This window comes from Polyodon spathula, chromosome 17 (genome assembly GCF_017654505.1).
Source record: "Polyodon spathula isolate WHYD16114869_AA chromosome 17, ASM1765450v1, whole genome shotgun sequence".
Classification (NCBI taxonomy): Eukaryota; Metazoa; Chordata; class Actinopteri; order Acipenseriformes; family Polyodontidae; genus Polyodon; species Polyodon spathula.
This window is the reverse complement of record NC_054550.1, coordinates 36,534,188-36,551,634: the sequence shown is the minus strand read 5'-3', so window position 1 is coordinate 36,551,634 and position 17,447 is coordinate 36,534,188. Positions and strand designations below refer to the sequence as shown.

The 17,447-nt window shown below is 43.9% G+C and overlaps 2 protein-coding genes across 4 annotated transcripts; both read right to left on the bottom strand.

The window, feature by feature from the left end:
* Positions 1 to 9: 9 nt before the first annotated feature.
* Positions 10 to 6,220, bottom strand: dnaaf2 (dynein axonemal assembly factor 2). The gene is made up of 3 exons (XM_041276303.1): positions 4,191 to 6,220; positions 2,558 to 2,677; positions 10 to 2,337 (listed from the first exon to the last, which is right to left on the bottom strand). Exons 1-3 carry the CDS (start codon positions 6,069 to 6,071, stop codon positions 1,732 to 1,734), a joined length of 2,607 nt encoding a protein of 868 aa, XP_041132237.1. The 5' UTR covers positions 6,072 to 6,220; the 3' UTR covers positions 10 to 1,731.
* A 1,409-nt stretch (positions 6,221 to 7,629) lies between these two features.
* LOC121330358 (kelch domain-containing protein 1) lies at positions 7,630 to 17,444 on the bottom strand. Of its 3 annotated transcripts, XM_041276823.1 has the most exons (14): positions 17,337 to 17,444; positions 17,100 to 17,262; positions 16,261 to 16,331; positions 14,949 to 15,066; positions 13,653 to 13,771; positions 13,053 to 13,137; positions 12,858 to 12,941; positions 12,318 to 12,398; positions 11,848 to 11,906; positions 11,144 to 11,256; positions 10,920 to 10,992; positions 10,515 to 10,599; positions 10,003 to 10,055; positions 7,630 to 8,436 (listed from the first exon to the last, which is right to left on the bottom strand). In XM_041276823.1, exons 1-14 carry the CDS (start codon positions 17,366 to 17,368, stop codon positions 8,304 to 8,306), a joined length of 1,269 nt encoding a protein of 422 aa, XP_041132757.1. In that variant the 5' UTR covers positions 17,369 to 17,444; the 3' UTR covers positions 7,630 to 8,303. The 3 variants fall into 3 exon arrangements, with proteins under 3 accessions (XP_041132757.1, XP_041132758.1, XP_041132759.1); XM_041276824.1 differs by lacking the exon at positions 17,337 to 17,444 and having other exon boundaries at positions 17,100 to 17,278; XM_041276825.1 differs by lacking the exon at positions 10,515 to 10,599 and having other exon boundaries at positions 8,316 to 8,436.
* Between the last annotated feature and the right edge of the window lie 3 nt (positions 17,445 to 17,447).

The following is a 17,447-nucleotide window of genomic DNA, read 5'->3' as shown; positions in this document are numbered from 1 at the left end:
CCATAAGCGATCCTCCTACCTTTCTGAATCAAGAACCCAAAGGCTAATCCTAAGAGGAATGTGAGCTGTGGTTTGGAAAGCAAGCCTGTGTGCAGCATTCCCAGCCTTATACATGCGTAGCTCATGTCTATCATTTCGCAGCAGGGTAATTCCATGTTCTGCAGTTTAAAACAACATTCTATTTAAAATGGTAAAGCTGTAGGCTAATGCAATCAGACAAACACAGTGGCATGACCTGCTACTGATACAACAGATATGTGCATTACATAACTGTAGGGACTGCTGTTTTTCAGCGCTCTTTAAGGTACCAAACAATCTTATTGTATATTTAAAATGAGTTTTGAAAGCTGTTCAAGGGTGTTTTGGGGTAATGGAGAGCTTTCTGAATTGACTGGCCAGTCCTCACTGTGTTTCTTCAAGAAGTGCTAACCACAAGTCTGACTTGATTTCTTCTTTCCACTCATCCTTCCTGCCTTTCTTTTTCTTGTGTTTTATACTTTAGTTTGGAATGTGCAAGCGGGTCAAAGACTATGAAACAGTAAAGCTGCTGCTACTTCCTGGTGTGAAATTGTCTGTCTGCAAGCCGGTCCAGTGACCAAACACCCAGGAAATGATTAAACACAGGGATGAACCCAAGACTCCCATTGTATAGCAGCTTGATCCATTTCCCAGTGTTGCTAGGAGTTTAATCAGACACACCTGAGATTGTTACATGCTGTGGCTGATCAGGCTCATGTGAAAACCTGGAATGGGGTGGAAAGTGCTATGCAATATGAGTCTTATTGCCATCCCTGAAGAAACCGTTCAGTTTGTTTTGATGCACGCATTGTTTCTGGAAAAATATCTGTTTATTAAAATATAAAATGCAACAAAGAAACAAAAGATCTTTAATACAGGAAACTAATGAGGGCAAATTAAAACCTTGAGTAGCACTCCTTTTCTGAGAGCTAACAGCTTACAGACCACTGAGAAAGAATAGCACTAAACAAACAACAGTGCAGTTCAAGTAAGCAAAAGGATAATCAACATTAACGTTAACAGTTTTCCACTGTGGGCTAATTACCAATGTCATACATGAGCTATAGTGGGGCCATTTTAGCTTTGATTTGCCCGTAGGGGAAAATAAAGGGCCATGTGTCTTGAATGTCAGCTGCTGACTCGAGAGCTACAGCTGAAGACTGGGTGAAACGTGGGAGAGAGGGAGTTGTGACCTAACCCAGGGACTGTGTGTGGTGAAATGGGGTAAGGAAAAAACACAAAGCAAAACAAGTCAGCTTTGCGCTATAGAACACTGTGGAAAATGACTGAATGTAGCATGACCTGTTCTGGAAAATACAATAGGATTCTAAATTCTGCACAAGCTTTCAGCCTTGAAGGATGGTAAGAAGCAAACGTTTTACCAGGAATTACGATGCCTGCTGTTCACAATGAGTTCAGGGTAAATTCTGAAGCTATTATGATATGGATGATTAACTCTATAGGACCAAATTGATACAATGCTGTTTAGAGAACATTACACAATGGGAGCTTCCTTTTCATTCATTTTTTATTATTAATATTATTGTAAATCAACACTAAGAACAATTACAAGGTAAGCTTTCTTTCATATCCATGGCTCACCAGTGAATTCACACTTTGTATTCTATGCAGTGTTTTGCCAACAGCTTGTATTTTCTCATTATATAAGACTTCAACATTTGTCACTACAAAGATTTTTTTTTTTTTTCACGCTTAGTCCAGTTCAAATAAAAGGCTATTTTGTAAAGAGAATGCAGAGCAGGTGGTGTGATTGCTTATAATCGTTACACTTCCATCTCTGTTAGTTTCCTTAAGGACGGGCAGGGCAGACATGCAGACCTCTGAACCCTCCTTCTGCTCCGTGGGCAGGTCATCCTCGTCCAGCCCACTCCCATCTCCCACTGCCAGCCTCTCCTCCAACCGGACCCCTTTCTGGGCTTTACTAGCTGTGCCAGTGTCTAATGCAGCGTCATGGGGAGGTGAGTCCTTGCTTACAGATACTGGCTCCCTTGGTGTTGCTGCATCCATGGTGTTTGGCACTGCAGGTGGGTCAGCTGTTGCAGAGCTGTTAGTTAACAATGGACCCTTTCCATTGGCTATTTGAGACCCTGGCGTAATTGCAGTGTCAGAGTTGGCAAGTCCGTCTGCTATGTGTGTGTGGTCCTCTTGCCCCGTCTCTTGGGTGAGTGCACTAGAGGATGATCCCTTGTCGTTCACATTGCCGCTGCTATTAGACATGACCACAGAGGCAGCTTTAGGTGTTTCATCAAGTATTATGTTATACTTGTTCGGAGATTGGTAGCAGATGCCAGGCTCTTGCTGAAAAATAAGTTATTAAAATGACTAATCTGGGAGACGGATAAAAACAGGATCATAATGCATCACACGTGATTTATAAATACAGACCAAAAGCTATAACGCTTGTACTTAAGTTTTGAATAGAAAATGTATTATTTATTTATTTATTTAAGTACCAAAGGGGTGCCAAGTCAGACAGCAATCTCTAGCATATCCAGTGTGTGGTATACTTTAGTGTTACCTGGGTTTTAAGGTTGTCTTTTGGGAACACTTCACTTGCAGCTTGGCAGTTTAGACTTGTCTGCGTGTCCACAGATGGTTTCAATGCATTTGCAGTTTCAATGTTGCTAAAAGAACACTCCTTAAATAGAAAAGGCACATGCAAGATTTAATAAAATACAACACATGCAAAAAAAAAAAAAATCAGCACTTCAACTTAAAAAAAAAAATTCAAACTGAAACTAAACTGGGCACAATGCCCTGAAGGTTAATTTGCACCCTTTCCTTCCTAAAAGCTCCTAACACCAAGGGCTTGGCGATGCAGTTGGGGCCAGTTCACAGTCCTCTAACACTGCCATGGTGGATTGCTTGCAAGCGCTCTCTCAACTTGTGATTTGATTGAAAGGCTGTAAGAGCAGAGGTCATTGCTTCAGATAGCTCCACTCACTTTAGGGGGAAAGAATGTGCTGACAAGGAAAGGAAAAGTTTAATTAACTACCAGGGGAACTAACTTTTCAAAGCAACATAAAATAAACCCAAGCCCAGAGAAGATAAAACATACATAGCACCAAAAGTTACTACTGAATGAAAAAACTTAAAGATCAACGATGTTTCCACAATTTCTCATTGTAACTTGAAGCATGTCAGTATTGTGTATCACACGGGTGCTGTTAATGCTGGCTTGGTAACTCTGGGTTTTAACTTACACAACAATAGCAGGTACAGTGAGCCAAGCCAGAAAGCCATTAAGTATTGAAATACTGTTAATCCAATACACTGGCACCTGTCTACCACACTGCATAAAACAATTACTGCAAAGCACATCTATCCCAAAACTACCAACCTTCATGTGTGTGTGTGTTTTATGAAACTAGCATGCAGGATTAAGATAGTTTTTTACAAGAAAAGTGCTTTCACCACAGGAACTGTAGGCTAATTATTACAGATTCCACTTGCCAACAGACCTTTCAAGGTTTAAGAAAAGTCTTTGCCAACCTCTTAAACAGATGGGTTTTGCACATCACTTTACAGCAATTACTCTGGCTAAGCAAAGTGGTAATTTAATGACAGCTGCTGAAGGGACTTTACTGCCTGGAAGCAGAAGCAGGACCCAGTCAATGCATTCTCACAAGATGAGTGGCATTAATGCTATTATTACTCCACAGCTGCATCACATGCCATTTACAGGGCATCAATAATCTCATCACTAGATTCTAGTGGGTTGATCAGTGACTGGAGTGAGAATAAAGGAATGCAGTAGATTAGGATCTACAGACACTCTTCTCAATGTCAGGGGATATTGCACCAGCCTGACAGGTGTTCAATAACTGCAGTATTGGTTTTCCTGGGTCTTGGGCTTCACCCTGCATTGCCAGTATCATTTGTAGAAATTGTAAGTATTTGGCCAAAGAAAGGGGGATGGAGTTTAATGAAATGTTTTCAATTTTTTTCTGGTTTCATATTTTGAGAGAGCTGTTTGTTTTAATTATATTGAACACATTTTGGTCTTGATAGGTGACTAACATAATAAATAGTGACCAGGCAGGGCACAGTTTGACCAGTCATTTTTACTATGACACATCTGAGCACAGTTTCCTGTCCAGATTTGAATTCAGCTTTGTTATTAATATTATTGGTTATATTTGTATAATTACCTGCAAGTCACTTTCCGTTATGCCAAAGCGAAAGGTTTGCCACAACCCAACGCTGTGTGGAGACTTGGACAACACCACACACACCGGAGCGTCGTGCTCACACCCAGCCGGAGCACTGTGACTGCTTTCTAAACGGCATGCTGGGGGGAACTGCAGAACCAGTGAATAGGAGGCCTTCTCCCACTCGCTTCCTCCAAAAGTAACTGTATACGCTGTAGCTGTAAGTGTGCTATTGAAGCTCTCGCTGACAATGCCTTTAACATCTATTAACAGAGTTACTGACGTATCGTCTTGACTCAGATGGAAAGGAGGGCATCGAGGCTCGCTATGAGACGGGCAGTCTTCCAAACTCTTAATATCAGAACCTTCAGCTTTAATTGGAGTCTGCAAATGATTGGGCTGTGCGTGGACGTGTTCAGAGGGGTGGGAGTAATGAGCCCTGCCCGCTGCCTCTTCGCTTTTCTTAACCGGGGTAAAGGCTTGTGTTTCATCACTTTCATATGTCGTATTAAACAGACACTTTACTCCGTCTGAACAGATCACTTCCACAGAGCCCTCGCTAAAGTCCACTTCCCCACCTCGGGCGAGCCCGCCTGTAGGGAAGGCAGGAAGCTCGCTTGTGTTTTGGTTTTTATTTTCAGGGGATGTGAGATTGTCGTGCACCTGGGAATCACAGGCAGGGGTTGTGTCACCGCTTCGAGATCCCGCCGTGTCGTTGCTGTCGCTCTGATCCTCCTCCACAGTATCGCCGGATTCACTTTGCACTTCACAAACCACCTGCCTGCTGGCTTCGGGGACCGCCGGCAGGACAGGTAACGTGACCACCAGCTGCTTCCTGGCTTTGATGAATGCAGCTGTGCCTTGGTTTTCATTAACAGGATAAGGCAGTGGGAAGTCCAGTCTATAAGCCGGTTTCTGGGACTGCAATAAGAAGCGGTTCTCGGTCACATCCAGATCTGCGTCCCCAGCACATTTAAGCAAAGGCAAGTCAATGGTAATGACCAACTCTCTGGGTCTGGTGCTGGGCGCAGAGTCTCTGGAGTACCGGTAATCTTGAAAGTCAACGAAAGTCCTGTATTTGATCGCGTGAGTTGGGGTGGTGGGTTTGTTTGGCTTGTCCGAGTCTAATTTAATTTTGCCCTTCGCGTTCCCCTCTTCATTTCGGCTATCCTTCACTCCATTGCCAGCAGCACTATTTGTATCACTGCCATAGGGGTACGGGAATTGCAAAGGGTCCTCGTCACTCGGCTCAGTTGACGGCTCCGCTTCTCTAGCACCGGGCAGCGGCTTGCGAATGACAGTCGGGTGGGGGGCGCCTTTGTAGTTCGTTTTCAAGGTCTTGGTGTTTTTCTTGTCTAGTTTGACATTGAATTGCTTCTGGATAGCCTCGATGGCCGTCTGATCGACCATTTTCTTAAACCTCTCGTTTTTCCCAGCCATGTACAGAGTATCCGGGTGAAAAACGACATCATAAATCATGCACCTCTCGCCTTTGGCGCCCATGTCTTCTCTCCCTGGCGCCAGACTGTATGGCAGAGACCACAGTTGCCCTGCTTTCCCGTCGCCCGCCTTCCCCGGTTTACAAACCGGCTTGCTGATAATGTCGTTGCTGCAGATGTTAACGAAGCACTTCTGAGCCCCGTTGAGACTGGTTTTCAGTGCGTGGCCCGGCTGCGGGTGAATGAATTTTACATCCACGCCTCTCTCCTGCTCCATCATCGCAATTTCTTGTTCGTATTTTTTTCTATTCTCCGGACTGGAGATTTCTTCAGCGTAGTCGCGCAGCAGCGCTCTGAATTTCTCATCTTTGAAGGCTTTGCTGAAGCGGTCTATTTCATCAGAGGTTAGGTTTAAATCTTCCAGTTTTGAACTCGAACTCATCGCTGCTCAGTTTACTTTCTATTCCCACTTCATTAGTCTGAAGACGCTTGACAGTTTAAACTTCCCTTCTTTTCAATGTACGCATATTCATCCGCCACCGCATAGGCGCACCTAATTTACGTATATAAACATAGCCATTAAAATATACTTAAACAATTTTGATTTATTACTTGATACAGCAAACCGATAATTCGGATAACAATGCAATTTTGTAACGTAATAATGGTATGATTTCAAAATATTTTCCATCAAATCGGGTGTCTATTTTCTAATGACGAAACTGCACTGCGACTGGGATCGGATTAATATTAGGCTAGCTAAGGAGTAACACGGTTTTGTGTTTACGTTGCCATGGTAGCAGCGCACCGCTCTTCGTTGCTAGGATAATCACGTGGTTGTGAAGGGCTTTCTTTTAATAAGAGAATGCATTTTATCTGACGTTGTCATTTTCCATTTAAAACACATTAATTGAAATACTATTTCTGAATTGACATTTCATAACGAGGTTACAGAGACCCTATCTGCATTTTTATTTATTTGACGGTTTTAATTAAGTTTCGTGAAGGGCTTGTTTTAAACCCCTATGTGTTTAATCAAACCACGTTTGCAGGTTATTAAACTTGTTTTACTGTTTTAGATGGGGTTGACAGTCTATCCTTGTTTAACCGAACAGACTGTTGACACGGGATTATATGGATCAGACAGTTCATGGCACAGAAAGAAGAGCCGTCTGAGAGAATACTGAGTTTAATATTTAAATCCGTTCTTAACCCTAACGGCTCAAAGACAACGGTTCGTTTCTTTGAAAGATCTTAACCTCTGTCAAATAGTTTTATACCTATCAATCTGTTCTAGACTGCAATTTGATCTACACATTTCCATCCATACAAAACGTTATTTAATATTTTATATAATCTAGTAACAAGTATAGTTTAATAACTTTTCATAGATATTCAAAACAGTATAGAGTCTGCCACATCGAAACAAAAAAAAAAGTGTTTTGTATAGTTTGTTTGTTTTGGGGTTTTTTTTGGGAGGGGGTACAGATAAACCGCCAGGCCTCTCAGGGTACTCTGTGTGTGTGTGTGTGTGTATATATATATAAAGTCGACGTGCACTTACAATGCAACAGTAAACACACAGGCACTTGTTTGGTCTGGTTCCTGGTGGTAGCAAAGCAGAGTGCATTGCATGTTGCATTACCAAAGACTGTTGAAAACCGTCGCCCAGAAATCAATGCTAGACATGCGGCCGGAGTCAGATTTCCATACCCTGCGGCATCATCATTAATAAAACGCTAATGTTCATTAAAATCACAGAGCAGAGACACGAGACCAAGCCTACCCCTTTCATTCATGGCGAACTAATATGGGCAACAGATTTTTTCAGTCTTTAAAAGTCTTCTTTATAGTCTTTATATTGGGACATACGGAAGACGCAAATACGTAACAGCCTAATATGAGCCCATATAAAGCAATGGAAAAAAAACATCTGAAAACACGTTTCAGTGAAAACACGTTTATTATGTGTCTAAAACTACTTTAAATGTTTGTTTTCAGTTATTTTCAATATTTCATGCGTGAAAGGGTTGAAACCAAAAAAAAATAAAACAGAAAATAAATAACCTATCTCCCTCAACAGCACGCTGATGGAGACAGGCAATGCAGTGCAAGCTATCGAGAGTGGTGGGAGGTGTCTGAAATGAGGGTAACCCGCTGGGACATGTGAAACAGATGATCTGGGGCAGTGGAACGCATGAAGGAGGGACTGCCTGGGGCCAGAGTGTAGAATTTCAAATCAGTAAGAAAATGAAAGTCATTACTTGGCAAGGCTCCTGTTCCAACTTCCAACTCATATCCTCACACAAACCTTGATTATGAAACTGCAGAGGGTCTTTCTTCATGTCAGTCTGGGTTACGTTTGTCATTGCAATGTGTCCTCGCTGATCATTAGCGTTGAGGAGTAAGTGTTTAGTTTATTATGAATAATGTACACGGTTTTGTCATTTTTCTGATTATTTCCAGCGTGTATGTTGTGTTGTGTTTAATAGTCTCTGGGTGTAAACATTCTCATTTTTGTTCTCAGTTTCGACTGGCCAGGCTGTTACTGCATGTCTGATCTTGGGAGTTCTCAAAATGTTTCCCTACAAGCATCCTACTGTATGACCCTTGGTAACATATATGCAACAGCACAACCTGTTGGTCTCACAGTTCTGTCCCAGGCAGTTTCATGTTATTCGTGGGGTTTCCCGGCACCAGTCCACAATGAAATCTTGTCCTGAACTTTGTGAGAAAGCTTCGGTGGTAACCAGGATAGCTGTTCCTGAAGAAGTCTGCCATTTTTTACCACGTAGTCCAAACACAATCTGTAACCGGAACAAAGAAACAGCCCCAGTCAGGCTCTGAAGCAGGCATGCTGCAGGCATAGAACCTCTTGTGGAACCTGGACAGGAATCTCGAGCATGTCAGAGAAACTGATTTCCATGTGACACCTTGTCACGTGCTTAATGGATATGAATTATAGTCATATCAGCCGTCTGGTCTGCATGACAACTCCAACACCACCCGAGCAGCTCTGTCTCACTGAATTAAACACAGCAACAGTGCACGCACTTCAATACAAACAAATCAGAGAACTACGAAATGATCTGTTACAATGTGAGTGAAGCCCAGGCAGCCTGCCCTGCAGTGACCTCCATGAAGAGCGTGTGAACTTTGCATGACTGTCATTTAATAAGGTTGCATCTCCTTTTCCCAGCCCCCTCCTACTCATACACTGTTCATTTGTAATACAGACAGTGCTCCCTCTATAACTCCCCATTCAACAGCTCACTGTTGCGGTTCATTCGCTGTGAGGCCAGCAGCTGTATTCGCCTGCTAAAGTGCCATCAGTAATCCACTGTGCTCTGACGCGCGAGTCAGACAGTGCAACGACGAGGGAGAGCCTGTGCTCTGACGCGCGAGTCAGACAGTGCAACGACGAGGGAGAGCCTGTGCTCTGACGCGCGAGTCAGACAGTGCAACGACGAGGGAGAGCCTGTGCTCTGACGCGCGAGTCAGACAGTGCAACGACGAGGGAGAGCCTGTGCTCTGACGCGCGAGTCAGACAGTGCAACGACGAGGGAGAGCCTGTGCTCTGACGCGCGAGTCAGACAGTGCAACGACGAGGGAGAGCCTGTGCACGCGCGAGTCAGACAGTGCACGACGAGGGAGAGCCTGTGCTCTGACGCGCGAGTCAGACAGTGCAACGACGAGGGAGAGCCTGTGCTCTGACGCGCGAGTCAGACAGTGCAACGACGAGGGAGAGCCTGTGCTCTGACGCGCGAGTCAGACAGTGCAACGACGAGGGAGAGCCTGTGCTCTGACGCGCGAGTCAGACAGTGCAACGACGAGGGAGAGCCTGTGCTCTGACGCGCGAGTCAGACAGTGCAACGACGAGGGAGAGCCTGTGCTCTGACGCGCGAGTCAGACAGTGCAACGACGAGGGAGAGCCTGTGCTCTGACGCGCGAGTCAGACAGTGCAACGACGAGGGAGAGCCTGTGCTCTGACGCGCGAGTCAGACAGTGCAACGACGAGGGAGAGCCTGTGCTCTGACGCGCGAGTCAGACAGTGCAACGACGAGGGAGAGCCTGTGCTCTGACGCGCGAGTCAGACAGTGCAACGACGAGGGAGAGCCTGTGCTCTGACGCGCGAGTCAGACAGTGCAACGACGAGGGAGAGCCTGTGCTCTGACGCGCGAGTCAGACAGTGCAACGACGAGGGAGAGCCTGTGCCCTGACGCGCGAGTCAGACAGTGCAACGACGAGGGAGAGCCTGTGCTCTGACGCGCGTGATGAGGCAGTGCTGTAGTTTGAACCACAACCACACAGCTGTGCAGCACGCAGCTCCAGGTTATTCAATCTGCTGTCTGTTACTGAAGTACAGTACTTGCCTGAGCAGGGTGCAAGGCTGGGTTTGGAAGACGAGTAAATCATTGCAGTGGCCCTGTTAAAAAATAACAAGTGCATAGACAGTGTTTAGATTCAAAACACTTTTTCAAACAATTTAATGCTCGCTGCTGGCATGAAAACAAGCTTACATTCTACTGACAGCGAGAAGGAACAGTTACAAGTGAATTATTCACTCAAAACTACAATTGCTTAAGGCCAAACGACATTCAGATTAGCAATGACATCAACAGTATGCTAGCTTATTGTACTTTATCACAATTTAACCATATTTAATGCAGTAAAAGGTAGCCAGAAGGTATCAGCATGCAACAATCTATGAATCTTGCATTTCTGTCACAACTATGCTGTGTATCCCAGATAAAGAAGCCATCCTGGGGTCTTTCTATACCAAGCCCATGTACAAGCATGCTTGCGCAAGCTGGACCATGCTAGATTTAGGAGAGCACTCTGGTGAAGAAGAACTACTGCTGTATTGGGGAGATGTTTTGCTTACTCTGTCCACTGAAAGTATGTCATCCTGGCTTCCTCCAAAAACAAACACTTCAGACTCTGTTCCTAGGCAGGCGGTATGCCACAGCCTGTAGGGTCAACATACACTTCAAAATAGTGGCATTCCTATGAATTCCTGTTGCTACCTGTCACATTGCAATCTACAGTTCCATCTGATAAATGACAGTTATATCGAGACACCCACACTGCAATGTCAGGATCGATCTAGTGATCTAGAGAAACATTGTGGAATACGGAGATCTATCTTGAGATTATCATATCAGAACCAAACTGAAATGTTTCGGTTCTGAACCCTAATACCTTGTGATCGCGATGTAACCAAACTGGAATGTAGAGCTAAGACTGCTGATCAATAATGTCTTTTTAAATAATGGATGTTATTTCTTACCTTGGCTTATTCTTGGGTAAATGTTGAAGTTGGGTCCATTTTTTCGTCTGGACATCAAATAACCAGCCATCATCTATAACAAAGTATTGGAATATTTTTTGTCTGTTACAAAAAAAGATTAATTAATAATAATAATAATAATAATAATAATAATAATAATAATAATAATAATAAAGCGTTTTGCATCAAAGACATTTCTATCAGAAGCTTTTAATGTTACTTGCCTAGAGGTTCGCTGTTAGCACTTAATCCACCGAATAAGAAGATCATGCAATCAGATACTGTGGTCACGGTGTGCCAGGAGCGGCCAACTGGCCTTCTGATAGAAGAGTGAATTCTACAAGGAGAGAGAGAGAGAATTCAAAAACAGCAAGCAGCTCTACATCCAAGAAGGATCAGGATCCAACAGGGTACTCATCAGTCACTAGAAATACTGAATGAAGAAGAAAAGGACCTGAACTCACTATTGTAATAATTAGTTGCAATGTTTTGGCTACTGCCTTCTTTAAGCAGCAAGGTAGAAATAGTTAGATTGACTGTTGATCTTTGCTCTGCACCTATTAATAACTTAATAGATATGCAAAGAAAACAAAGATCAAAATAGTTTGGTACTCTCAAAGTTTTAAAATCCACTACACTGTAATGAGATTCAATATTAGTCACTTATAATTTTGCATAAAGAAGGTATACAGGATACAGCACACAGGCTTATATATCATTTAACAAAAAAAAATAAAAATATCGTAAAACACTCTGTCATTTGTTGAAAATCTATTCAATTTATCAGAATCTGGTCTTCAAAAATGACACTGAGATTATTTCAATTTGAAAACGGAAAGTTATGAAAATCGCCTGCCTGTTACACATGACCTATGAAACGTATGTTACACATGTTAGACATACAAAGAAAGAGAAACGGGGCACTTACATTTCTGACCAAGCCCAGGTATCAAGGTCCAGACAGTGTATGTCATTAGTTCTGGTCCCCTAGTGTATAAAAACAGATGCCATTCTTTAGCAGGTTGCATAAGTAAAGTGCACAGAGAAATCGTGCTCTGGTCGTCCCCCCCGTTCAAATTCTATTTCTTTTTGTATACAGAATTCTCAAGTACAACATTGTAGATGGATCTTTTGTAAAATTAAATGATATCTGATATCTTTTCACATCCTGTATAGCAGCAAGATAGAGCCAGAAGACACAGCTTATAAGAGGTAAGTTTAAACCTGGTTAGAACACTGTAATGCTTCCTTCGGTGGATCTGCACCTACCAGCACTCTCCCTCCAAACACACAGCCTTTAATCTGCACCTACCAGCACTCTCCCTCCAAACACACAGCCTTTGATCTGCACCTACCAGCACTCTCCCTCCAAACACACAGCCTTTGATCTGCACCTACCAGCACTCTCCCTCCAAACACATAGCCTTTGTTGCCCATGGTTGTGCCTGCATGGGCAGCTCTAGGTGCTGGGTGAGTGCCCTGGGAATAAAATACAACTTTTCAGACATTACTCTATCTATCTACATAACCATGCCTTTCTTGCCCCTGTGCTTTTGACAGTACAGTATTTATTTTTTCTCTTTCTCAAAAACAATTTGATTTATTAATTTTTTTGATTGAATGAGTTTTGTTTTTTACTGTAATTTATATATATATATATATATATATATATATATATATATATATATATATATATATATATATATATATATATAATAGTCCAAGTCCAACATGAAAAACCCATGTCTGTTCCTGCACTTAAAAATAAACATTTAAAAATGAAGTACCTGAAGACACTGACTCCTGCTTATCTCCAAACAGACCCTGTACCCACACAGACAGAACCACTCCGGCCAGCTCAGTAAGAAATGAATTTCTCTCTGTGTGAGGACTTCTTTAGCTTCTAACTTGATAACAAAAATCTTTCCGTTAGCTTACTTGTGTTACTGGCTGGGTCCAGGTCTCTGTGGCGGGGTTGAAAACATGCACTTCATTATTCCACCCCCAAAACATCTCCCCCACCTGCAAGAGTGACGTGAAAGAGCACTGCAGTCAGCATGCTGTGAATGGCTGCTGATTTGCGAAGGGAACAGCAAGCTGTCATGGATAGAAAGAGCTGTGGAGACTCGTTACCCAAGACACTTCGTCTGTGTAGAAGCTCATGGAGTCGTTCACTTCATTCAGCTTCTTGCAGCCATAGCCACCGAAGTAGATAATCCTAAAAAAATAAATAACGGATTCGAGGCTCCTTAACCCTTTCATGCGCTGGGCCTTCATATTTATATACTGCATTTATATAGCACTTTGTATACAAAATAATCACAAAGCACTGTACAGTATATAGCAGAAAAAAAGAACAAATCACAATACATTTGTATAGTATGTTACACATACAATTGCCACAGTCAGACCATTTAAATAACAGATTTAAATAACAGTATACACTTAATGCAAAAGCAGCAATTTTAAAATTACACTAAAACCCACTAAGATTCGAATTTTATAAACGTGTGTATTTTAATCTTGACTTGAAAACTGTAACAGTCCCAGCTTCCCTGACAAATGAAGGCAGAGCATAATTTAGGAGCTCTAGAAGAAACAGCCCTCCCTCCTCCCATGTTGCTGACCCAAGGAATACCCAGCAACCCGCATCCTGGGGGATGGATTTTGCTGATGATAGCTATGTTAAATATACAGTGACGTTTTGTTATTCTGTTGATTTTACAGGCGTACCTGTTATCATACACCCAGCAGGACAGTTTGTCTCTTGGTGTTGGAGGACATCCCTTGAAATCTGTGACTTTCGTCCATGTGAATTTGCCATTTTTATCCTTTAGGTTAACACAGTAGAGCTGCAAAAAAAACAGGCAAATACCCCATCAATACTGAACTGAGCTTTACAACCCTTTACATCACATCACATCAATGTAGGAAGTACCTGCTTCTCTGGAAAAAGGGCCCTAGCTCAGCCCTGCCACTGACACCCTGCCTCATTGTGATGCCCTGCCACTGGCACCCTGCCTCATTGTGACGCCCTGCCACTGGCACCCTGCCTCATTGTGACGCCCTGCCACTGGCGCCCTGCCTCATTGTGACGCCCTGCCACTGGCGCCCTGCCTCATTGTGACGCCCTGCCCTGGCACACTGGCGCCCTGCCTCATTGTGACGCCCTGTGACGCACTGGCGCCCTGCCTCATTGTGACGCCCTGCCCTGCCACTGGCCTCCCTGCCTCATTGTGACGCCCTGCCACTGGCTGCCTCATTGTGACCCACTGGCCCCTGCCTCATTGTGACGCCCTGCCACTGGCGCCCTGCCTCATTGTGACGCCCTGCCACTGGCGCCCTGCCTCATTGTGACGCCCTGCCACTGGCACCCTGCCTCATTGTGACGCCCTGCCACTGGCGCCCTGCCTCATTGTGACGCCCTGCCACTGGCGCCCTGCCTCATTGTGACGCCCTGCCACTGGCGCCCTGCCTCATTGTGACGCCCTGCCACTGGCGCCCTGCCTCATTGTGACGCCCTGCCACTGGCGCCCTGCCTCATTGTGACGCCCTGCCACTGGCGCCCTGCCTCATTGTGACGCCCTGCCACTGGCGCCCTGCCTCATTGTGACGCCCTGCCACTGGCGCCCTGCCTCATTGTGACGCCCTGCCACTGACACCCTGCCTCATTGTGATGCCCAGGAGTCCCTCTATCAGGACGCTGGTTTAGGGTCATTGGCGTTGCCCACTTAAGCTCAACTAGGCTTGTTTGCATAACCTCTTTGAAGAGATAATCGTCCCCTCTTCAAAAAAACAGGCAAAGGGTTTTTCTAAGCAGTCACCCACTCGTGTGCACTGACTGCCGATGTAGAAGGAGTGCCTCAACAGAAGAGATTCCTTCATGTAATGTGGCAGCCAAGACAGCTATCATGTTCAGTACCCTACCAGTTTTGGGGGTATATAGTGTTCTATACAGCGTGTCACACTAATGTGATGTTGCTGCTCACTTTACATGCCAGTGTGTGTCTGCTACCCACACATTCCTACCTGGTTTGTATAGCCATTGTCATCATATCCACCAAAGATGTACATGACTCCATTCAGACAGGCTTCACAACCCCCAGACATTGGGGGTGGGATGTCTCCTTCCATCGAATGGGTTTCCCTACACAAATCCGCAAGCAACAATTTCAATCGTTGACTTAGTTCTTTTAAATCTCCTTGATTTCTGAACATCCAGAGTGCTGCTCCAGGGTGGAGGAGGTGTGTGTGCAGTACAGTGAATGCTCACATCAAGTCAAGTCCTGAAGTAACCAGCATGGGGGCTGCAGTACGACAGATCTGAGCCCCCCTGGTGTTTCCATGGACCTGCTTCAACATGCATCCTCCCAGCATGCCGGGGGTATGATGCACAGACACTGACAAGCTTGTACCACACCACCAGAACCAAGGGAGAAACCAGCCAATGCTACAGCAGGGGTGCACCACTCTGGCCTTGAGGGCAATTCTACTTCAGGTTTTAGAGGGAGGTTATCGGTTTTAAATAACAAACTGACTACTGATTTTTGCAATGCTTTTTGCTACCATGTAGGAATGAAGTTTCATTACCAGGTACGTCTTTTTAGTGTCCATTTTCAGAGTTTAAAGAACAGGCCAAAGAGGAGCTAGGGGGGCACCTGTGGGATGAGCTTGGGGGTACCTTTGAGGCAGGCACCCCCAGAATCTACATAGTGCGAAGAGGCATGCATCTGCAGTTAAAGGGGAACAACCTGGAATTGAGAGCAAGCAGCTTCGGCTTAATTAATGCTAATATTGGACACAGCCATCCAGGCCAGCAGGTCTTCCTAAGAAAAATTAATACAGCTACAGCTACAAACTACTGCCAGACAAAAAACAAATGATGGCAAAGAATCCGTTAAGCAATTTCTAAAACATTAGCAAAAAAGAGAAAGGGAGATTGCTAAAAAGAGCAGGAGACAGGACACTGTTAAGCACTAAGGAAACCTTTTTATTATTGATGATATCGTGGATCATTGTTAAATCTTTATTGTTAAAACAGATTAAACACTATGCTTGTATTCAGCTCTTACCCATACAAAAGTTTACTATGGTAAATGTGCATGGTAACTTTGTAATTATGTATATGCTTTACCAAACCTCTCTGTGCTTTACAATACTGAGCTGTGATGTGGTTTACCATGCCTTCACTGTGCTTTACTACACTTTGCCCTGCTTTCAATGTAGGAAGCTGTAATAAGGTTGATGACCCTCTGATATCTAAGCATGGCCTCGGATCTTGGGGCTTGTGTGGAAGATGGGGGCCAGTCCATGGGCATGGAGTTAATATGTATTAGCTTACCATATCCCCATGTCAATATCATAGGTCCATATTTCATCACTGGGTAGATACACTTCATTCTCAGCAATCGACTGCAGAAAACATGAAATGTGTTATTATTAATGAACCGATGTCACCGAGAAAGATTATACACATGTCAATGCATATATATATATACACACATACACACACACACATACACACACACACACATACACACACACACACACACACACACACACACACACACACACACACACACACACACACACACACACACACACACACACACACACACACACACACACACACATACACACACACACACACACACACACACACACACACACACACACACACACACACACACACACACACACACACACACACACACACACACACACACACACACACACACACACACACACACACACACACACACACACACACACACACACACACACACACACACACACACACACACACACACACACACACACACACACACACACACACACACACACACACACACACACACACACACACACACAAGTTTTATTTTAGTTATTTATTATTATTTTGCTGAAACATTTCATAACATTCGACCGTCACATTTGGAACAGTCCCCGCGACTTCAAGTTCTTCCTGTAGTGTAAAATATAATATTTAAGAAATGATATCCATTGCAAAAACGACCAAAACGTATAATATCGTTCTATTTTAGTTCTTTTTTTAACTGAAACTTGTCATCGTTTCAACAGACGAGTGACTTCTGCAATACCACCTAGATGCGTCTATAAGCTCTTCCTTATTGTGACAAAACTGTTCCGGTAACAATTATGAAACATTTGAAAACTTACCATATATCCCCCCCAAACATAAAGACAATTCCCATCTACAACGGCACAGTGGCCGCTTCTCTCCTCGGCTATCATGCGCTGCGACTCGGCCATTAAGACACTCAGCCCTGCGTGCAAGTTCAAACACACTGAACTGTACAATGCGCTGCTGTTAAGGTCAGGGCTGCAAAGAAAGATAAAGATTTTATTAATAATAATAATAATAATAATAATAATAATAATAATAATAATAATAACCCATCTGTGTGTGGAACCAGACTAGAACTCATTCATTTCATTACGCGCTCAACACAGCCTGCAGAAACCCGACCTGCTTTAGGACCGCGCCACGCCCGCTGACTCCGCGGG

Coding starts and splice junctions, on each gene's coding strand:
- dnaaf2 (XM_041276303.1), bottom strand. CDS start 6,071: ATGAGTTCGAGTTCAAAACTGGAAGATTTAAACCTAACCTCTGATGAA. Junction 2,678..4,190: donor TAACGGAAAGTGACTTGCAG/GTAATTATACAA, acceptor TTTCTATTTAAG/GAGTGTTCTTTTAGCAACAT. Junction 2,338..2,557: donor AAGACAACCTTAAAACCCAG/GTAACACTAAAG, acceptor CTTATTTTTCAG/CAAGAGCCTGGCATCTGCTA.
- LOC121330358 (XM_041276823.1), bottom strand. CDS start 17,368: ATGAGTTCTAGTCTGGTTCCACACACAGATGG. Junction 10,993..11,143: donor TGCTAACAGCGAACCTCTAG/GCAAGTAACATT, acceptor ACTTTGTTATAG/ATGATGGCTGGTTATTTGAT. Junction 10,600..10,919: donor TTACCCAAGAATAAGCCAAG/GTAAGAAATAAC, acceptor TTGACCCTACAG/GCTGTGGCATACCGCCTGCC.